The sequence below is a fragment of the Salvelinus fontinalis genome, unplaced genomic scaffold (assembly GCF_029448725.1).
Source record: "Salvelinus fontinalis isolate EN_2023a unplaced genomic scaffold, ASM2944872v1 scaffold_0751, whole genome shotgun sequence".
Taxonomy (NCBI): Eukaryota; Metazoa; Chordata; class Actinopteri; order Salmoniformes; family Salmonidae; genus Salvelinus; species Salvelinus fontinalis.
In genome coordinates this window covers 1-20,111 of record NW_026600960.1, presented here as the reverse complement: position 1 = coordinate 20,111, position 20,111 = coordinate 1, and the positions used below count along the sequence as shown (strand labels likewise).

General features: G+C 48.8%; 1 protein-coding gene across 1 annotated transcript in view; it reads right to left on the bottom strand.

Annotated features, from left to right (window-relative positions):
- Nucleotides 1-19,701, bottom strand: part of LOC129847182 (FRAS1-related extracellular matrix protein 2-like) — a gene marked incomplete at both ends in the record, with an annotated part of 61,107 nt that extends 41,406 nt beyond the window's left edge. The window contains 6 exons of the mRNA XM_055914989.1: nucleotides 13,478-13,650; nucleotides 15,376-15,546; nucleotides 17,327-17,457; nucleotides 17,660-17,842; nucleotides 18,088-18,252; nucleotides 19,504-19,701. Of these exons, the coding sequence (XP_055770964.1) occupies nucleotides 13,478-13,650; nucleotides 15,376-15,546; nucleotides 17,327-17,457; nucleotides 17,660-17,842; nucleotides 18,088-18,252; nucleotides 19,504-19,701 (1,021 nt within the window). The remainder of the gene's footprint in view (nucleotides 1-13,477; nucleotides 13,651-15,375; nucleotides 15,547-17,326; nucleotides 17,458-17,659; nucleotides 17,843-18,087; nucleotides 18,253-19,503) is intronic.
- Nucleotides 19,702-20,111: the final 410 nt, after the last annotated feature.

Here is a 20,111-nt window from a genome sequence, read left to right as displayed (position 1 = left end):
AGGAAAGAAAGGAAAGGGCTCAACTCTAACCTGGTGGAGGAAAGGAAAGGGCTCAACGCTAACCTGGTAGAGGAAGGAAAGGAAAGGACTCAACTCTAACCTGGTGGAGGAAAGGAAAGGAAAGAGCTCAACTCTAACCTGGTGGAGGAAAGGAAAGGGCTCAACTCTAACCTGGTAGAGGAAAGGAAAGGGCTCAACTCTAACCTGGTGGAGGAAAGGAAAGGAAAGGGCTCAACTCTAACCTGGTGGAGGAAAGGAAAGGAAAGAGCTCAACTCTAACCTGGTGGAGGAAAGGAAAGGGCTCAACTCTAACCTGGTGGAGGAAAGGAAAGGAAAGAGCTCAACTCTAACCTGGTGGAGGAAAGGAAAGGAAAGAGCTCAACTCTAACCTGGTGGAGGAAAGGAAAGAGCTCAACTCTAACCTGGTAGAGGAAAGGAAAGGGCTCAACTCTAACCTGGTGGAGGAAAGGAAAAGAAAGGGCTCAACTCTAACCTGGTGGAGGAAAGGAAAGGGCTCAACTCTAACCTGGTGGAGGAAAGGAAAGGAAAGGGCTCAACTCTAACCTGGTGGAGGAAAGGAAAGGGCTCAACTCTAACCTGGTGGAGGAAAGGAAAGGAAAGAGCTCAACTCTAACCTGGTAGAGGAAAGGAAAGGGCTCAACTCTAACCTGGTGGAGGGAAGGAAAGGAAAGGGCTCAACTCTAACCTGGTGGAGGAAAGGAAAGGGCTCAACTCTAACCTGGTAGAGGAAGGAAAGGAAAGGGCTCAACTCTAACCTGGTGGAGGAAAGGAAAGGAAAGGGCTCAACTCTAACCTGGTGGAGGAAAGGAAAGGAAAGGGCTCAACTCTAACCTGGTGGAGGAAAGGAAAGGGCTCAACTCTAACCTGGTAGAGGAAGGAAAGGAAAGGGCTCAACTCTAACCTGGTGGAGGGAAGGAAAGGAAAGGGCTCAACTCTAACCTGGTGGAGGAAAGGAAAGGAAAGGGCTCAACTCTAACCTGGTAGAGGAAAGGAAAGGGCTCAACTCTAACCTGGTGGAGGAAAGGAAAGGGCTCAACTCTAACCTGGTGGAGGAAAGGAAAGGGTTCAACTCTAACCTGGTGGAGGAAAGGAAAGAGCTCAACTCTAACCTGGTGGAGGAAAGGAAAGGAAAGGGCTCAACTCTAACCTGGTGGAGGAAAGGAAAGGGCTCAACTCTAACCTGGTGGAGGGAAGGAAAGGGCTCAACTCTAACCTGGTGGAGGAAAGGAAAGGAAAGGGCTCAACTCTAACCTGGTAGAGGAAAGGAAAGGGCTCAACTCTAACCTGGTGGAGGAAAGGAAAGGAAAGGGCTCAACTCTAACCTGGTAGAGGAAAGGAAAGGGCTCAACTCTAACCTGGTAGAGGAAAGGAAAGGGCTCAACTCTAACCTGGTGGAGGAAAGGAAAGGAAAGGGCTCAACTCTAACCTGGTAGAGGAAAGGAAAGGGCTCAACTCTAACCTGGTGGAGGAAAGGAAAGGAAAGGGCTCAACTCTAACCTGGTGGAGGAAAGGAAAGGGCTCAACTCTAACCTGGTGGAGGAAAGGAAAGGGCTCAACTCTAACCTGGTAGAGGAAAGGAAAGGGCTCAACTCTAACCTGGTGGAGGAAAGGAAAGGGCTCAACTCTAACCTGGTGGAGGAAAGGAAAGGGCTCAACTCTAACCTGGTGGAGGAAAGGAAAGGGCTCAACTCTAACCTGGTGGAGGAAAGGAAAGGGCTCAACTCTAACCTGGTGGAGGAAAGGAAAGGGCTCAACTCTAACCTGGTGGAGGAAAGGAAAGGCCTCAACTCTAACCTGGTGGAGGAAAGGAAAGAGCTCAACTCTAACCTGGTGGAGGAAAGGAAAGGGCTCAACTCTAACCTGGTGGAGGAAAGGAAAGAGCTCAACTCTAACCTGGTGGAGGAAAGGAAAGGGCTCAACTCTAACCTGGTAGAGGAAAGGAAAGGAAAGAGCTCAACTCTAACCTGGTGGAGGAAAGGAAAGGGCTCAACTCTAACCTGGTGGAGGAAAGGAAAGGAAAGAGCTCAACTCTAACCTGGTAGAGGAAAGGAAAGGGCTCAACTCTAACCTGGTGGAGGGAAGGAAAGGAAAGGGCTCAACTCTAACCTGGTGGAGGAAAGGAAAGGGCTCAACTCTAACCTGGTAGAGGAAGGAAAGGAAAGGGCTCAACTCTAACCTGGTGGAGGAAAGGAAAGGGCTCAACTCTAACCTGGTGGAGGAAAGGAAAGGAAAGGGCTCAACTCTAACCTGGTGGAGGAAAGGAAAGGGCTCAACTCTAACCTGGTAGAGGAAGGAAAGGAAAGGGCTCAACTCTAACCTGGTAGAGGAAGGAAAGGAAAGGGCTCAACTCTAACCTGGTGGAGGGAAGGAAAGGAAAGGGCTCAACTCTAACCTGGTGGAGGAAAGGAAAGGGCTCAACTCTAACCTGGTAGAGGAAAGGAAAGTTTTCAACTCTAACCTGGTGGAGGAAAGGAAAGGGCTCAACTCTAACCTGGTGGAGGAAAGGAAAGGGCTCAACTCTAACCTGGTGGAGGAAAGGAAAGAGCTCAACTCTAACCTGGTGGAGGAAAGGAAAGGGCTCAACTCTAACCTGGTGGAGGGAAGGAAAGGGCTCAACTCTAACCTGGTGGAGGAAAGGAAAGGAAAGGGCTCAACTCTAACCTGGTAGAGGAAAGGAAAGGGCTCAACTCTAACCTGGTGGAGGAAAGGAAAGGAAAGGGCTCAACTCTAACCTGGTAGAGGAAAGGAAAGGGCTCAACTCTAACCTGGTGGAGGAAAGGAAAGGAAAGGGCTCAACTCTAACCTAGTGGAGGAAAGGAAAGGGCTCAACTCTAACCTGGTGGAGGAAAGGAAAGGGCTCAACTCTAACCTGGTGGAGGAAAGGAAAGGAAAGAGCTCAACTCTAACCTGGTAGAGGAAAGAAAAGGAAAGGGCTCAACTCTAACCTGGTGGAGGGAAGGAAAGGGCTCAACTCTAACCTGGTGTAGGAAAGGAAAGGGCTCAACTCTAACCTGGTGGAGGAAAGGAAAGGAAAGGGCTCAACTCTAACCTGGTGGAGGAAAGGAAAGGAAAGTGCTCAACTCTAACCTGGTGGAGGGAAGGAAAGGGCTCAACTCTAACCTGGTGTAGGAAAGGAAAGGGCTCAACTCTAACCTAGTGGAGGAAAGGAAAGGGCTCAACTCTAACCTGGTGGAGGAAAGGAAAGGGCTCAACTCTAACCTGGTGGAGGAAAGGAAAGGAAAGAGCTCAACTCTAACCTGGTAGAGGAAAGGAAAGGAAAGGGCTCAACTCTAACCTGGTGGAGGGAAGGAAAGGGCTCAACTCTAACCTGGTGTAGGAAAGGAAAGGGCTCAACTCTAACCTGGTGGAGGAAAGGAAAGGAAAGGGCTCAACTCTAACCTGGTGGAGGAAAGGAAAGGAAAGAGCTCAACTCTAACCTGGTGGAGGAAAGGAAAGGAAAGAGCTCAACTCTAACCTGGTGGAGGAAAGGAAAGGAAAGGGCTCAACTCTAACCTGGTGGAGGAAAGGAAAGGAAAGGGCTCAACTCTAACCTGGTGGAGGAAAGGAAAGGAAAGGGCTCAACTCTAACCTGGTGGAGGAAAGGAAAGGAAAGGGCTCAACTCTAACCTGGTGGAGGAAAGGAAAGGGCTCAACTCTAACCTGGTAGAGGAAGGAAAGGGCTCAACTCTAACCTGGTAGAGGAAAGGAAAGGAAAGAGCTCAACTCTAACCTGGTGGAGGAAAGGAAAGGGCTCAACTCTAACCTGGTGGAGGAAAGGAAAGGGCTCAACTCTAACCTGGTAGAGGAAAGGAAAGGAAAGGGCTCAACTCTAACCTGGTGGAGGAAAGGAAAGGGCTCAACTCTAACCTGGTGGAGGAAAGGAAAGGGCTCAACTCTAACCTGGTGGAGGAAAGGAAAGGGCTCAACTCTAACCTGGTGAAGGAAAGGAAAGGGCTCAACTCTAACCTGGTGGAGGAAAGGAAAGGAAAGGGCTCAACTCTAACCTGGTGGAGGAAAGGAAAGGGCTCAACTCTAACCTGGTGGAGGAAAGGAAAGGGCTCAACTCTAACCTGGTGGAGGAAAGGAAAGGGCTCAACTCTAACCTGGTAGAGGAAGGAAAGGAAAGGGCTCAACTCTAACCTGGTGGAGGAAAGGAAAGGGCTCAACTCTAACCTGGTGGAGGAAAGGAAAGGGCTCAACTCTAACCTGGTGGAGGAAAGGAAAGGAAAGGGCTCAACTCTAACCTGGTAGAGGGAAGGAAAGGAAAGGGCTCAACTCTAACCTGGTGGAGGAAAGGAAAGGGCTCAACTCTAACCTGGTGGAGGAAAGGAAAGGGCTCAACTCTAACCTGGTGGAGGAAAGGAAAGGGCTCAACTCTAACCTGGTGGAGGAAAGGAAAGGAAAGGGCTCAACTCTAACCTGGTGGAGGAAAGGAAAGAGCTCAACTCTAACCTGGTGGAGGAAAGGAAAGGGCTCAACTCTAACCTGGTAGAGGAAAGGAAAGGAAAGAGCTCAACTCTAACCTGGTAGAGGAAAGGAAAGGAAAGGGCTCAACTCTAACCTGGTAGAGGAAAGGAAAGGAAAGAGCTCAACTCTAACCTGGTGGAGGAAAGGAAAGGAAAGAGCTCAACTCTAACCTGGTGGAGGAAAGGACAGGGCTCAACTCTAACCTGGTAGAGGAAAGGAAAGAGCTCAACTCTAACCTGGTGGAGGAAAGGAAAGGGCTCAACTCTAACCTGGTAGAGGAAAGGAAAGGAAAGAGCTCAACTCTAACCTGGTGGAGGAAGGAAAGGGCTCAACTCTAACCTGGTGGAGGAAAGGAAAGGAAAGGGCTCAACTCTAACCTGGTGGAGGAAAGGAAAGGAAAGAGCTCAACTCTAACCTGGTAGAGGAAAGGAAAGGAAAGAGCTCAACTCTAACCTGGTGGAGGAAAGAAAGGAAAGGGCTCAACTCTAACCTGGTGGAGGAAAGGAAAGGGCTCAACGCTAACCTGGTAGAGGAAGGAAAGGAAAGGACTCAACTCTAACCTGGTGGAGGAAAGGAAAGGAAAGAGCTCAACTCTAACCTGGTGGAGGAAAGGAGGGCTCAACTCTAACCTGGTAGAGGAAAGGAAAGGGCTCAACTCTAACCTGGTGGAGGAAAGGAAAGGAAAGGGCTCAACTCTAACCTGGTGGAGGAAAGGAAAGGAAAGAGCTCAACTCTAACCTGGTGGAGGAAAGGAAAGGGCTCAACTCTAACCTGGTGGAGGAAAGGAAAGGGCTCAACTCTAACCTGGTGGAGGAAAGGAAAGGAAAGGGCTCAACTCTAACCTGGTAGAGGGAAGGAAAGGAAAGGGCTCAACTCTAACCTGGTGGAGGAAAGGAAAGGGCTCAACTCTAACCTGGTGGAGGAAAGGAAAGGGCTCAACTCTAACCTGGTGGAGGAAAGGAAAGGGCTCAACTCTAACCTGGTGGAGGAAAGGAAAGGAAAGGGCTCAACTCTAACCTGGTGGAGGAAAGGAAAGAGCTCAACTCTAACCTGGTGGAGGAAAGGAAAGGGCTCAACTCTAACCTGGTAGAGGAAAGGAAAGGAAAGAGCTCAACTCTAACCTGGTAGAGGAAAGGAAAGGAAAGAGCTCAACTCTAACCTGGTGGAGGAAAGGAAAGGAAAGAGCTCAACTCTAACCTGGTGGAGGAAAGGAAAGGGCTCAACTCTAACCTGGTAGAGGAAAGGAAAGAGCTCAACTCTAACCTGGTGGAGGAAAGGAAAGGGCTCAACTCTAACCTGGTAGAGGAAAGGAAAGGAAAGAGCTCAACTCTAACCTGGTGGAGGAAGGAAAGGGCTCAACTCTAACCTGGTGGAGGAAAGGAAAGGGCTCAACTCTAACCTGGTGGAGGAAAGGAAAGGAAAGAGCTCAACTCTAACCTGTTAGAGGAAAGGAAAGGAAAGAGCTCAACTCTAACCTGGTGGAGGAAAGAAAGGAAAGGGCTCAACTCTAACCTGGTGGAGGAAAGGAAAGGGCTCAACGCTAACCTGGTAGAGGAAGGAAAGGAAAGGACTCAACTCTAACCTGGTGGAGGAAAGGAAAGGAAAGAGCTCAACTCTAACCTGGTGGAGGAAAGGAAAGGGCTCAACTCTAACCTGGTAGAGGAAAGGAAAGGGCTCAACTCTAACCTGGTGGAGGAAAGGAAAGGAAAGGGCTCAACTCTAACCTGGTGGAGGAAAGGAAAGAGCTCAACTCTAACCTGGTGGAGGAAAGGAAAGGGCTCAACTCTAACCTGGTGGAGGAAAGGAAAGGAAAGAGCTCAACTCTAACCTGGTGGAGGAAAGGAAAGGAAAGAGCTCAACTCTAACCTGGTGGAGGAAAGGAAAGAGCTCAACTCTAACCTGGTAGAGGAAAGGAAAGGGCTCAACTCTAACCTGGTGGAGGAAAGGAAAGGAAAGGGCTCAACTCTAACCTGGTGGAGGAAAGGAAAGGGCTCAACTCTAACCTGGTGGAGGAAAGGAAAGGAAAGGGCTCAACTCTAACCTGGTGGAGGAAAGGAAAGGAAAGAGCTCAACTCTAACCTGGTAGAGGAAAGGAAAGGGCTCAACTCTAACCTGGTGGAGGGAAGGAAAGGAAAGGGCTCAACTCTAACCTGGTGGAGGAAAGGAAAGGGCTCAACTCTAACCTGGTAGAGGAAGGAAAGGAAAGGGCTCAACTCTAACCTGGTGGAGGAAAGGAAAGGAAAGGGCTCAACTCTAACCTGGTGGAGGAAAGGAAAGGGCTCAACTCTAACCTGGTGGAGGAAAGGAAAGGGCTCAACTCTAACCTGGTAGAGGAAGGAAAGGAAAGGGCTCAACTCTAACCTGGTAGAGGAAGGAAAGGAAAGGGCTCAACTCTAACCTGGTGGAGGGAAGGAAAGGAAAGGGCTCAACTCTAACCTGGTGGAGGAAAGGAAAGGAAAGGGCTCAACTCTAACCTGGTAGAGGAAAGGAAAGGGCTCAACTCTAACCTGGTGGAGGAAAGGAAAGGGCTCAACTCTAACCTGGTGGAGGAAAGGAAAGGGTTCAACTCTAACCTGGTGGAGGAAAGGAAAGAGCTCAACTCTAACCTGGTGGAGGAAAGGAAAGGAAAGGGCTCAACTCTAACCTGGTGGAGGAAAGGAAAGGGCTCAACTCTAACCTGGTGGAGGGAAGGAAAGGGCTCAACTCTAACCTGGTGGAGGAAAGGAAAGGAAAGGGCTCAACTCTAACCTGGTAGAGGAAAGGAAAGGGCTCAACTCTAACCTGGTGGAGGAAAGGAAAGGAAAGGGCTCAACTCTAACCTGGTAGAGGAAAGGAAAGGGCTCAACTCTAACCTGGTAGAGGAAAGGAAAGGGCTCAACTCTAACCTGGTGGAGGAAAGGAAAGGAAAGGGCTCAACTCTAACCTGGTAGAGGAAAGGAAAGGGCTCAACTCTAACCTGGTGGAGGAAAGGAAAGGAAAGGGCTCAACTCTAACCTGGTGGAGGAAAGGAAAGGGCTCAACTCTAACCTGGTGGAGGAAAGGAAAGGGCTCAACTCTAACCTGGTAGAGGAAAGGAAAGGGCTCAACTCTAACCTGGTGGAGGAAAGGAAAGGGCTCAACTCTAACCTGGTGGAGGAAAGGAAAGGGCTCAACTCTAACCTGGTGGAGGAAAGGAAAGGGCTCAACTCTAACCTGGTGGAGGAAAGGAAAGGGCTCAACTCTAACCTGGTGGAGGAAAGGAAAGGGCTCAACTCTAACCTGGTGGAGGAAAGGAAAGGCCTCAACTCTAACCTGGTGGAGGAAAGGAAAGAGCTCAACTCTAACCTGGTGGAGGAAAGGAAAGGGCTCAACTCTAACCTGGTGGAGGAAAGGAAAGAGTTCAACTCTAACCTGGTGGAGGAAAGGAAAGGGCTCAACTCTAACCTGGTAGAGGAAAGGAAAGGAAAGAGCTCAACTCTAACCTGGTGGAGGAAAGGAAAGGGCTCAACTCTAACCTGGTGGAGGAAAGGAAAGGAAAGAGCTCAACTCTAACCTGGTAGAGGAAAGGAAAGGGCTCAACTCTAACCTGGTGGAGGGAAGGAAAGGAAAGGGCTCAACTCTAACCTGGTGGAGGAAAGGAAAGGGCTCAACTCTAACCTGGTAGAGGAAGGAAAGGAAAGGGCTCAACTCTAACCTGGTGGAGGAAAGGAAAGGGCTCAACTCTAACCTGGTGGAGGAAAGGAAAGGAAAGGGCTCAACTCTAACCTGGTGGAGGAAAGGAAAGGGCTCAACTCTAACCTGGTAGAGGAAGGAAAGGAAAGGGCTCAACTCTAACCTGGTAGAGGAAGGAAAGGAAAGGGCTCAACTCTAACCTGGTGGAGGGAAGGAAAGGAAAGGGCTCAACTCTAACCTGGTGGAGGAAAGGAAAGGGCTCAACTCTAACCTGGTAGAGGAAAGGAAAGTTTTCAACTCTAACCTGGTGGAGGAAAGGAAAGGGCTCAACTCTAACCTGGTGGAGGAAAGGAAAGGGCTCAACTCTAACCTGGTGGAGGAAAGGAAAGAGCTCAACTCTAACCTGGTGGAGGAAAGGAAAGGAAAGGGCTCAACTCTAACCTGGTGGAGGGAAGGAAAGGGCTCAACTCTAACCTGGTGGAGGAAAGGAAAGGAAAGGGCTCAACTCTAACCTGGTAGAGGAAAGGAAAGGGCTCAACTCTAACCTGGTGGAGGAAAGGAAAGGAAAGGGCTCAACTCTAACCTGGTAGAGGCAAGGAAAGGGCTCAACTCTAACCTGGTAGAGGAAAGGAAAGGGCTCAACTCTAACCTGGTGGAGGAAAGGAAAGGAAAGGGCTCAACTCTAACCTGGTAGAGGAAAGGAAAGGGCTCAACTCTAACCTGGTGGAGGAAAGGAAAGGGCTCAACTCTAACCTGGTGGAGGAAAGGAAAGGGCTCAACTCTAACCTGGTGGAGGAAAGGAAAGGGCTCAACTCTAACCTGGTGGAGGAAAGGAAAGGGCTCAACTCTAACCTGGTGGAGGAAAGGAAAGGGCTCAACTCTAACCTGGTGGAGGAAAGGAAAGGCCTCAACTCTAACCTGGTGGAGGAAAGGAAAGAGCTCAACTCTAACCTGGTGGAGGAAAGGAAAGGGCTCAACTCTAACCTGGTGGAGGAAAGGAAAGAGCTCAACTCTAACCTGGTGGAGGAAAGGAAAGGGCTCAACTCTAACCTGGTAGAGGAAAGGAAAGGAAAGAGCTCAACTCTAACCTGGTGGAGGAAAGGAAAGGGCTCAACTCTAACCTGGTGGAGGAAAGGAAAGGAAAGAGCTCAACTCTAACCTGGTAGAGGAAAGGAAAGGGCTCAACTCTAACCTGGTGGAGGGAAGGAAAGGAAAGGGCTCAACTCTAACCTGGTGGAGGAAAGGAAAGGGCTCAACTCTAACCTGGTAGAGGAAGGAAAGGAAAGGGCTCAACTCTAACCTGGTGGAGGAAAGGAAAGGGCTCAACTCTAACCTGGTGGAGGAAAGGAAAGGAAAGGGCTCAACTCTAACCTGGTGGAGGAAAGGAAAGGGCTCAACTCTAACCTGGTAGAGGAAGGAAAGGAAAGGGCTCAACTCTAACCTGGTAGAGGAAGGAAAGGAAAGGGCTCAACTCTAACCTGGTGGAGGGAAGGAAAGGAAAGGGCTCAACTCTAACCTGGTGGAGGAAAGGAAAGGGCTCAACTCTAACCTGGTAGAGGAAAGGAAAGTTTTCAACTCTAACCTGGTGGAGGAAAGGAAAGGGCTCAACTCTAACCTGGTGGAGGAAAGGAAAGGGCTCAACTCTAACCTGGTGGAGGAAAGGAAAGAGCTCAACTCTAACCTGGTGGAGGAAAGGAAAGGAAAGGGCTCAACTCTAACCTGGTGGAGGGAAGGAAAGGGCTCAACTCTAACCTGGTGGAGGAAAGGAAAGGAAAGGGCTCAACTCTAACCTGGTAGAGGAAAGGAAAGGGCTCAACTCTAACCTGGTGGAGGAAAGGAAAGGAAAGGGCTCAACTCTAACCTGGTAGAGGCAAGGAAAGGGCTCAACTCTAACCTGGTAGAGGAAAGGAAAGGGCTCAACTCTAACCTGGTGGAGGAAAGGAAAGGAAAGGGCTCAACTCTAACCTGGTAGAGGAAAGGAAAGGGCTCAACTCTAACCTGGTGGAGGAAAGGAAAGGGCTCAACTCTAACCTGGTAGAGGAAAGGAAAGGAAAGAGCTCAACTCTAACCTGGTGGAGGAAAGGAAAGGGCTCAACTCTAACCTGGTGGAGGAAAGGAAAGGGCTCAACTCTAACCTGGTGGAGGAAAGGAAAGAGCTCAACTCTAACCTGGTAGAGGAAAGGAAAGGGCTCAACTCTAACCTGGTGGAGGAAAGGAAAGGGCTCAACTCTAACCTGGTGGAGGAAAGGAAAGGGCTCAACTCTAACCTGGTGGAGGAAAGGAAAGGAAAGAGCTCAACTCTAACCTGGTAGAGGAAAGGAAAGGGCTCAACTCTAACCTGGTGGAGGGAAGGAAAGGAAAGGGCTCAACTCTAACCTGGTGGAGGAAAGGAAAGGGCTCAACTCTAACCTGGTAGAGGAAGGAAAGGAAAGGGCTCAACTCTAACCTGGTGGAGGAAAGGAAAGGAAAGGGCTCAACTCTAACCTGGTGGAGGAAAGGAAAGGGCTCAACTCTAACCTGGTAGAGGAAAGGAAAGGAAAGAGCTCAACTCTAACCTGGTAGAGGAAGGAAAGGAAAGGGCTCAACTCTAACCTGGTAGAGGAAGGAAAGGAAAGGGCTCAACTCTAACCTGGTAGAGGAAGGAAAGGAAAGGGCTCAACTCTAACCTGGTAGAGGAAGGAAAGGAAAGGGCTCAACTCTAACCTGGTAGAGGAAGGAAAGGAAAGGGCTCAACTCTAACCTGGTAGAGGAAGGAAAGGAAAGGGCTCAACTCTAACCTGGTGGAGGGAAGGAAAGGAAAGGTCTCAACTCTAACCTGGTGGAGGAAAGGAAAGGGCTCAACTCTAACCTGGTAGAGGAAAGGAAAGGGCTCAACTCTAACCTGGTGGAGGAAAGGAAAGGGCTCAACTCTAACCTGGTGGAGGAAAGGAAAGGGCTCAACTCTAACCTGGTGGAGGAAAGGAAAGAGCTCAACTCTAACCTGGTGGAGGAAAGGAAAGGAAAGGGCTCAACTCTAACCTGGTGGAGGAAAGGAAAGGGCTCAACTCTAACCTGGTGGAGGGAAGGAAAGGGCTCAACTCTAACCTGGTGGAGGAAAGGAAAGGAAAGGGCTCAACTCTAACCTGGTAGAGGAAAGGAAAGGGCTCAACTCTAACCTGGTGGAGGAAAGGAAAGGGCTCAACTCTAACCTGGTGGAGGAAAGGAAAGGGCTCAACTCTAACCTGGTGGAGGAAGGAAAGGAAAGAGCTCAACTCTAACCTGGTGGAGGAAAGGAAAGGAAAGGGCTCAACTCTAACCTGGTGGAGGAAAGGAAAGGGCTCAACTCTAACCTGGTGGAGGAAAGGAAAGGAAAGAGCTCAACTCTAACCTGGTAGAGGAAAGGAAAGGGCTCAACTCTAACCTGGTGGAGGGAAGGAAAGGAAAGGGCTCAACTCTAACCTGGTGGAGGAAAGGAAAGGGCTCAACTCTAACCTGGTAGAGGAAGGAAAGGAAAGGGCTCAACTCTAACCTGGTAGAGGAAGGAAAGGAAAGGGCTCAACTCTAACCTGGTGGAGGAAAGGAAAGGAAAGGGCTCAACTCTAACCTGGTGGAGGAAAGGAAAGGGCTCAACTCTAACCTGGTAGAGGAAGGAAAGGAAAGGGCTCAACTCTAACCTGGTAGAGGAAGGAAAGGAAAGGGCTCAACTCTAACCTGGTAGAGGAAGGAAAGGAAAGGGCTCAACTCTAACCTGGTGGAGGGAAGGAAAGGAAAGGTCTCAACTCTAACCTGGTGGAGGAAAGGAAAGGGCTCAACTCTAACCTGGTAGAGGAAAGGAAAGGGCTCAACTCTAACCTGGTGGAGGAAAGGAAAGGGCTCAACTCTAACCTGGTGGAGGAAAGGAAAGGGCTCAACTCTAACCTGGTGGAGGAAAGGAAAGAGCTCAACTCTAACCTGGTGGAGGAAAGGAAAGGAAAGGGCTCAACTCTAACCTGGTGGAGGAAAGGAAAGGGCTCAACTCTAACCTGGTGGAGGGAAGGAAAGGGCTCAACTCTAACCTGGTGGAGGAAAGGAAAGGAAAGGGCTCAACTCTAACCTGGTAGAGGAAAGGAAAGGGCTCAACTCTAACCTGGTGGAGGAAAGGAAAGGAAAGGGCTCAACTCTAACCTGGTGGAGGAAAGGAAAGGGCTCAACTCTAACCTGGTGGAGGAAGGAAAGGAAAGAGCTCAACTCTAACCTGGTGGAGGAAAGGAAAGGAAAGGGCTCAACTCTAACCTGGTGGAGGAAAGGAAAGGGCTCAACTCTAACCTGGTAGAGGAAAGGAAAGGGCTCAACTCTAACCTGGTGGAGGAAAGGAAAGGGCTCAACTCTAACCTGGTGGAGGAAAGGAAAGGGCTCAACTCTAACCTGGTGGAGGAAAGGAAAGGGCTCAACTCTAACCTGGTGGAGGAAAGGAAAGGGCTCAACTCTAACCTGGTGGAGGAAAGGAAAGGGCTCAACTCTAACCTGGTGGAGGAAAGGAAAGGGCTCAACTCTAACCTGGTAGAGGAAAGGAAAGAGCTCAACTCTAACCTGGTGGAGGAAAGGAAAGGGCTCAACTCTAACCTGGTAGAGGAAAGGAAAGGGCTCAACTCTAACCTGGTAGAGGAAAGGAAAGAGCTCAACTCTAACCTGGTGGAGGAAGGAAAGGGCTCAACTCTAACCTGGTAGAGGAAAGGAAAGGGCTCAACTCTAACCTGGTGGAGGACAGGAAAGGGCTCAACTCTAACCTGGTAGAGGACAGGAAAGGGCTCAACTCTAACCTGGTGGAGGAAAGGAAAGGGCTCAACTCTAACCTGGTAGAGGAAAGGGCTCAACTCTAACCTGGAGGAGGAAAGGAAAGGGCTCAACTCTAACCTGGTGGAGGAAAGGAAAGGGCTCAACTCTAACCTGGAGGAGGAAAGGAAAGGGCTCAACTCTAACCTGGTGGAGGAAAGGAAAGGGCTCAACTCTAACCTGGTGGAGGAAAGGAAAGGGCTCAACTCTAACCTGGTGGAGGAAAGGAAAGGGCTCAACTATAGTGCATTCATTCACAACCTCATGTTGTATTAACTTTCAGAGCAGATTACCTCTTACCTTTCTTTCCCCTTTTTACATGTTACATTTTGGCCAATTAGCAGACGCTCTTATCCAGGGTAACTTCCTGTATATAGTTAGTGCTTCCTACTTAAGGTAGTTAGGAGAGACAAACTCATATCACAGTCACTGTAACTAAAACTTTCCTCAATGAAGCAGCTATCAGAAAAGACAGAGCTTGTAAGACATGTGCAGTAATAAAGGTGTTAGTTGTATAGTTTATTCGAGGGGTTCTTGGATTGTGAACCTGGTAGACGTGAGGAAGGTCCCAGCGTCGAGCTCCCTCGGTGGGCTAGCTACGCCGTCAGGAGTCCCTGGGGATCCCAGGAGCCAGCGGTACTCCGTCAGGGTGTTGTTGATACCCTCGGAGACGCAGAGAGACAGGGTACGACTATAGTCTGGGTAGCGGGGGTCACAGGCCTGAAAATGAGGAAGGCGGATGGGGGAGGGGTACAAAACACGGTTACCATGGAGATATTTGAGGGTTTTCCCAACCATATATGGTCCTACAGTACATTCAGAAAGTATTCAGGCCACTTCCCTTTTCCCACATTTTGTTACGTTACAGCCTTATTCTAAAATGGATTAAATAAAAACATTTTCCATCATCAATCTACACACAATACCCCATAATTACAAAGCCAAAACAGGTATTTAGAAATGTTTGCAAATTTATAAAAAAAAAAAACGTATTTACATAAGTATTCAGACATTTTGCTATGAGACTGGAAATTGAGCTCAGGTGCTTCCTGTTTACATTAATCATCCTTGAGATGTTTCTACAACTTCATTTGAGTCCACCTGTGGTAAATGCAATTGATTGGACATGATTTGGAAAGGCACACACCTGTCTATATAAGGCCCCACAGTTGACAGTGCATGTCAGAGCAAAAACCAAGCCATGAGGTCGAAGGAGTTGTTCGTAGAGCTCCGAGACAGGATTGTGTCGAGGCACAGATCTGGGGAAGGGTACCAAAACATGTCTGCAGCATTGAACGTCCCCAAGAACAAAGTGGCCTCGATCATTTTATTTTTATTTATTATTTTTTATACCCCGTTTTTCTCCCCAAATACGATCTTGTCTCGTCGCTGTAACTCCCCAACCGTCTCGGGAGGCAAAGGTCGTGTCATGCATCCTCTGAAACATGACCCGCCAAACCACGCTTCTTAATAACACCCGTCCGCTTAACCTGGAAGACAGCCGCACCAGTGTGTTGGAGGAAACACCGTTCAACTGACAACTGAAGTCAGCCTGCAGGTGCCCGGGCCGCCACAAGGAGTCGCTACAAGCGCAATGAGCCAAGTGAAGCCCCCCCCAGCAAAAACCTCCCATAACCTGGACGACGCTGGGCCAATTGTGTGCCACCCTATGGGACTCCCGATCATGTGATACAGCCTGGGTTCGAACCCGGATCTGTAGTGACGCCTCTAGCACTGCGATTCAGCCTTAGACCGCTGCACCACTCGGGAGACCGAGCTCCATCATTCTTAAATGGAAGAAGTTTGGTACCACAAAGACTGTTCCTAGAGCTGGCCGCCCAGCCAGGAGAGAAGGGCCTTGGTCAGGGAGGTGAACAAGAACCCGATGGCCACTCTGACAGAGCTCCAGAGTTCCTCTGTGGAGATGGGAGAACCTTCTCTGCAGCACTCCACCAATCAGGCCTTTATGGTAGAGTGGCCAGACTGAAGACACTCCTCAGTAAAAGGCACATGACAGCCCGCTTGGAGTTTGCCAAAAGGCACCTAAAGACTCTCAGACCATGAGAAACAAGATTCTCTGGTCTGATGAAACCAAGATTGAACTCTTTGGCCTGAATGCCAAGCGTCACGTCTGGAGGAAACCTGGCACCATCCCTACAGTGAAGCATGGTGGTGGCAGCATCATGCTATGGGGATGTCTTTCAGTGGCAGGGACTGGGAGACTAGTCAGGATTGAGGGAAAGATGAACGGAGCAAAGTACAGAGAGATCCTTGATGAAAAAATGTTTTTGCTTTCTCATTATTGGATATTGTGTGTAGATTGTTGAGAAAAGAAAACCATTTAATCCATTTTAGAATAAGGCTGTAATGTAACTAAATGTAGAAAAGGTCAAGGGGTCTGAATACTTTCCGAATGCACTGTATGTCGGAGGGTGAGCAACTCACCGTCACACACACAAGGGGGTACCCGGTGGGGGGGTGGGGGCTGGTTGGGGTCGGCGCGAGGGTTGGGTCATCATAGACCAGTAAGGACACCACGAGGGGTACAGCAGGGAACGTGATGCCCCACACATCACCCCCCTCCTTCTCCTCAATGAACACTGTCGCCTTGGTCACCTGGAGGAGGGAGGCAAAAAACAGATGCAAAAGTCTTTTATCCATCCTGTGATTTCTACTAGTCTCTACTGGTCTCTACTGGTCTCTACCAGTCTCTACCGGTCTCTACTAGACTCCACTGGTCTCTACTGGTCTCTACTAGTCTCTACTGGTCTCTACTGGTCTCTACTGGTCTCTACTGGTCTCTACCAGTCTCTACTGGTCTCTACTAGACTCTACTGGTCTCTACTGGTCTCTACTAGTCTCTACTAGTCTCTACTAGTCTCTACTGGTCTCTACTGGTCTCTACTAGACTCTACTGGTCTCTACTGGTCTCTACTGGTCTCTACTAGTCTCTACTAGTCTCTACTGCTCTATACTGGTCTATACTGGTCTCTACTGGTCTCTACTAGACTCTACTGGTCTCTATTGGTCTATACCGGTCTGTACCGGTCTGTACCGGTCTGTACCGGTCTCTACTAGTCTCTACTGGTCTCTACTGGTCTCTACTAGTCTCTACTGGTCTCTACTAGTCTCTACTAGACTCTACTGGTCTCTACTGGTCTCTACTGGTCTATACCGGTCTGTACTGGTCTCTACTAGACTCTACTGGTCTCTACTAGACTCTACTGGTCTCTACTGGTCTCTACTATAATCTACTGGTCTCTACTAGTCTCTACTGGTCTCTACTGGTCTCTACTAGTCTCTACTGGTCTGTAATGGCTTCTACTGGTCTGTAATGGCCTCTACTGGTCTGTAATGGCCTCTACTGGTCTGTAATGGCCTCTACAGGTCTCTACTCGGTCTCTACTGGTCTCTACTAGTCTCTAGTAGACCTACTGGCCTCTACTGGTCTGTAATGGCCTCTACTGGTCTGTAATGGCCTCTACTGGTCTGTAATGGCCTCTACTGGTCTCTACTGGTCTCTACTAATCTCTACTGGTCTGTAATGGCCTCTACTGGTCTGTAATGGCCTCTATTGGTCTCTACTAGTCTCTACTGGTCTGTAATGGCCTCTACTGGTCTGTAATGGCCTCTACTGGTCTGTAATGGCCTCTACTGGTCTCTACTGGTCTCTACTAATCTCTACTGGTCTGTAATGGCCTCTACGGGTCTGTAATGGCCTCTATTGGTCTCTACTAGTCTCTACTAGTCTGTAATGGCCTCTACTGGTCTGTAATGACCTCTACTGGTCTGTAATGGCCTCTACTGGTCTCTACTGGTCTCTACTCAGTCTCTACTGGTCTCTACAAGTTCTACTAGACCTTACTGGCCTCTACTGGTCTGTAATGGCCTCTACTGGTCTGTAATGGCCTCTACTGGCCTCTACTAGTCTCTACTGGTCTGTAATGGCCTCTACTGATCTGTAATGGCCTCCACTGGTCTGTAATGGCCTCTACTGGTCTCTACTAGTCTCTACTGGTCTGTAATGGTCTCTACTGGTCTGTAATGGCCTTTACTGGACTCTTCTGATCTGTAATGGTCTCTACTAGTCTCTACTGGTCTCTACTGGTCTCTACTGATCTCTACTGGTCTGTAATGGTCTCTACTAGTCTCTACTGGTCTCTACTGGTCTCTACTGATCTCTACTGGTCTGTAATGGTCTCTACTGGTCTCTACTGGTCTCTACTGGTCTCTACTGATCTCTACTGGTCTGTAATGGTCTCTACTGGTCTGTAATGGTCTCTACTGGTCTCTACTCAACAATTGACTTTCATCAGCTTAATCACGGTTAGATGTTCAACTAAATTGGAGTGATTTTGGATTTGGTTTGGTGTCTCACCTGTCTCATGTCTCTCACCTGTGTGTCAGCCACCATATGTTGGTCAGGTGTGAGCTGTAGGGTGAAGGTCTCTCTCATCTCTCCCTCCTCATCATACAGAACCTCTACCTCTACCAGACACTCTGTCTGGCCCTCAGAAAACACCAGCTCTGGGGAAACGGGCAACGAGCAAGTTATAGTTGTTTGTTTTTCTAGTTGTAGATTTTTTCCCTATTTTGGAAATCCATACTCTCTCTGTATTGTGTACCGCTCTTTCACTCTCTTTCTCTCTCTTTCACTCTCTTTCTCTCGGTCATCTCTCTCCCTCCCCCCTCCTCCCCTCTCCTCCTCCCCTCTCTTGCCCCTCCTCACCCTGTGACAGAGGGTTGTAGTCTTGTCCAGAGTGGGCAGAGCCATCTTTAGTGTGCACACGCACTACCGACACCCTGGAGACGTCGCCATGGCGCCGCACGGCAACCCTCAGCACGGTTACCTCGCCGGGGGCAACCGGCTCACTCACCGTGTATCGAGGCTCGGAGAACCTGATCACAGACTCTGGAAACATCAATTAATTAATCAATCAGGCAATCAGACAGTCAGTCAGTCAATCAATCAGGCAATCAGACAGTCAGCCAGTAAATCAGCCAGTCAATCAGCCAGTCAATCAATCAATCAGCCTGACAGTCAGTCAATCAATCAGCCTGACAGTCAGTCAATCAATCAGCCTGACAGTCAGTCAATCAATCAGCCTGACAGTCAGTCAATCAATCAATAAATCATCAATCAATAATTTTTCTTACTGTCTCTACTATCAGTGATCCTGATGACTATCTCCTTCTGCTCACCCAGCAACAAGCCCAGATCTGATTGGCTTCTGGGGATTCCGAGGACCAGGCGAAACTCTTCCTCTTCCTCAAACTCTAAGTCGTCAACCAGAGTCACGATACATTGCTGCTCACGCTCACCTACACACACACACACACACACACACACACACACAAACACACACAGTCTTGTACAGCTAACCTTGTGGGGACACACATTTCAGTCCCATTCAAAATCCTATTTTCCCTAACCCTAAGCCTAAACTAACCCTAGCTCCTAACCCTAACCCTAGCTCCCAACCCTAAACTAACCCTAGCTCCTAACCCTAAACTAACCCTAAAACTAACCCTAAACTAACCCTAGCTCCTAACCCTAAACTAACCCTAGCTCCTAACCCTAAACTAACCCTAGCTCCTAACCCTAGCTCCTAACCCTAAACTAACCCTAGCCCCTAACCCTAGCCCCTAACCCTAAACTAACCCTAGCCCCTAACCCTAGCTCCTAACCCTAAACTAACCCTAAAACTAACCCTAAACTAACCCTAGCCCCTAACCCTAAACTAACCCTAGCTCCTAACCCTAAACTAACCCTAGCTCCTAACCCTAAACTAACCCTAAACTAACCCTAGCTCCTAACCCTAAACTAACCCTAAACTAACCCTAGCTCCTAACCCTAAACTAACCCTAAACTAACACTAGCTCCTAACCCTAAACTAACCCTAAACTAACCCTAGCTCCTAACCCTAAACTAACCCTAGCTCCTAACCCTAAACTAACCCTAAAACTAACCCTAAACTAACCCTAGCCCCTAACCCTAAACTAACCCTAGCTCCTAACCCTAAACTAACCCTAGCTCCTAACCCTAAACTAACCCTAAACTAACCCTAGCTCCTAACCCTAAACTAACCCTAGCTCCTAACCCTAAACTAACCCTAGCTCCTAACCCTAAACTAACCCTAAAACTAACCCTAGCTCCTAACCCTAACCCTAAACTAACCCTAGCTCCTAACCCTAAACTAACCCTAAACTAACCCTAAACTAACCCTAGCTCCTAACCCTAAACTAACCCTAGCTCCTAACCCTAAACTAACCCTAACACTAATCCCAACCTTAACCCTAAACCCCTTACAAATAGCATTTGACCTTGTGGGGACCAACAAAATGTCCCCAGTTGGTCAATTTTTTGTTAGTTTACTATTCTTGTAGGGACTTCTGGTCCCCACAAGAATAGTTAAAAACGTCCATACACACACGAACAAACACACACACACGTTTATGTGACAAATGGGGACGTCAGATGAAAAACAGCAAAATGAGGACACACCTTCCAATCTGTCCTGATGTCCATCTGTTTGTACTTTCTCTAATGAAAAGACCCATACTCTCTCTTACCTGGCCTGAAGGTGACGACGGAGTCATCAGTGTCTGGTCTCTCATCGTAGTCCATCATCACCTGGGCGGAACCCTGGCGCGTGTAACATCTGACCACGGAGGTGAGGCTTAGGTCGCCGTCGCGGGTTACCACGGCAACCGCCCGCCCGTCGGCCTCGTCCACCCGGAGCTCCACTTCCCTGAACTGCACCCTGGGTACTGAGGCAGAGACAGAGGAACAATGAGCTGTTATGAAACCTGAAACATTATACAACCTAATGTAGCCACTCTGAAGAGCAAAGTATAGACAATGCTAAAGAATAAGGACTATATTGTGTCTCCTAACTCCTAGAACTCACAGTAAGGTATATAATGTGTCTCCTAACTCCTAGAACTCACAGTAAGGTATATAATGTGTCTCCTAACTCCTAGAACTCACAGTAAGGTATATAATGTGTCTCCTAACTCCTAGAACTCACAGTCAGGTATATAATGTGTCTCCTAACTCCTAGAACTCACAGTAAGGTATATAATGTGTCTCCTAACTCCTAGAACTCACAGTAAGGTATATAATGTGTCTCCTAACTCCTAGAACTCACAGTAAGGTATATAATGTGTCTCCTAACTCC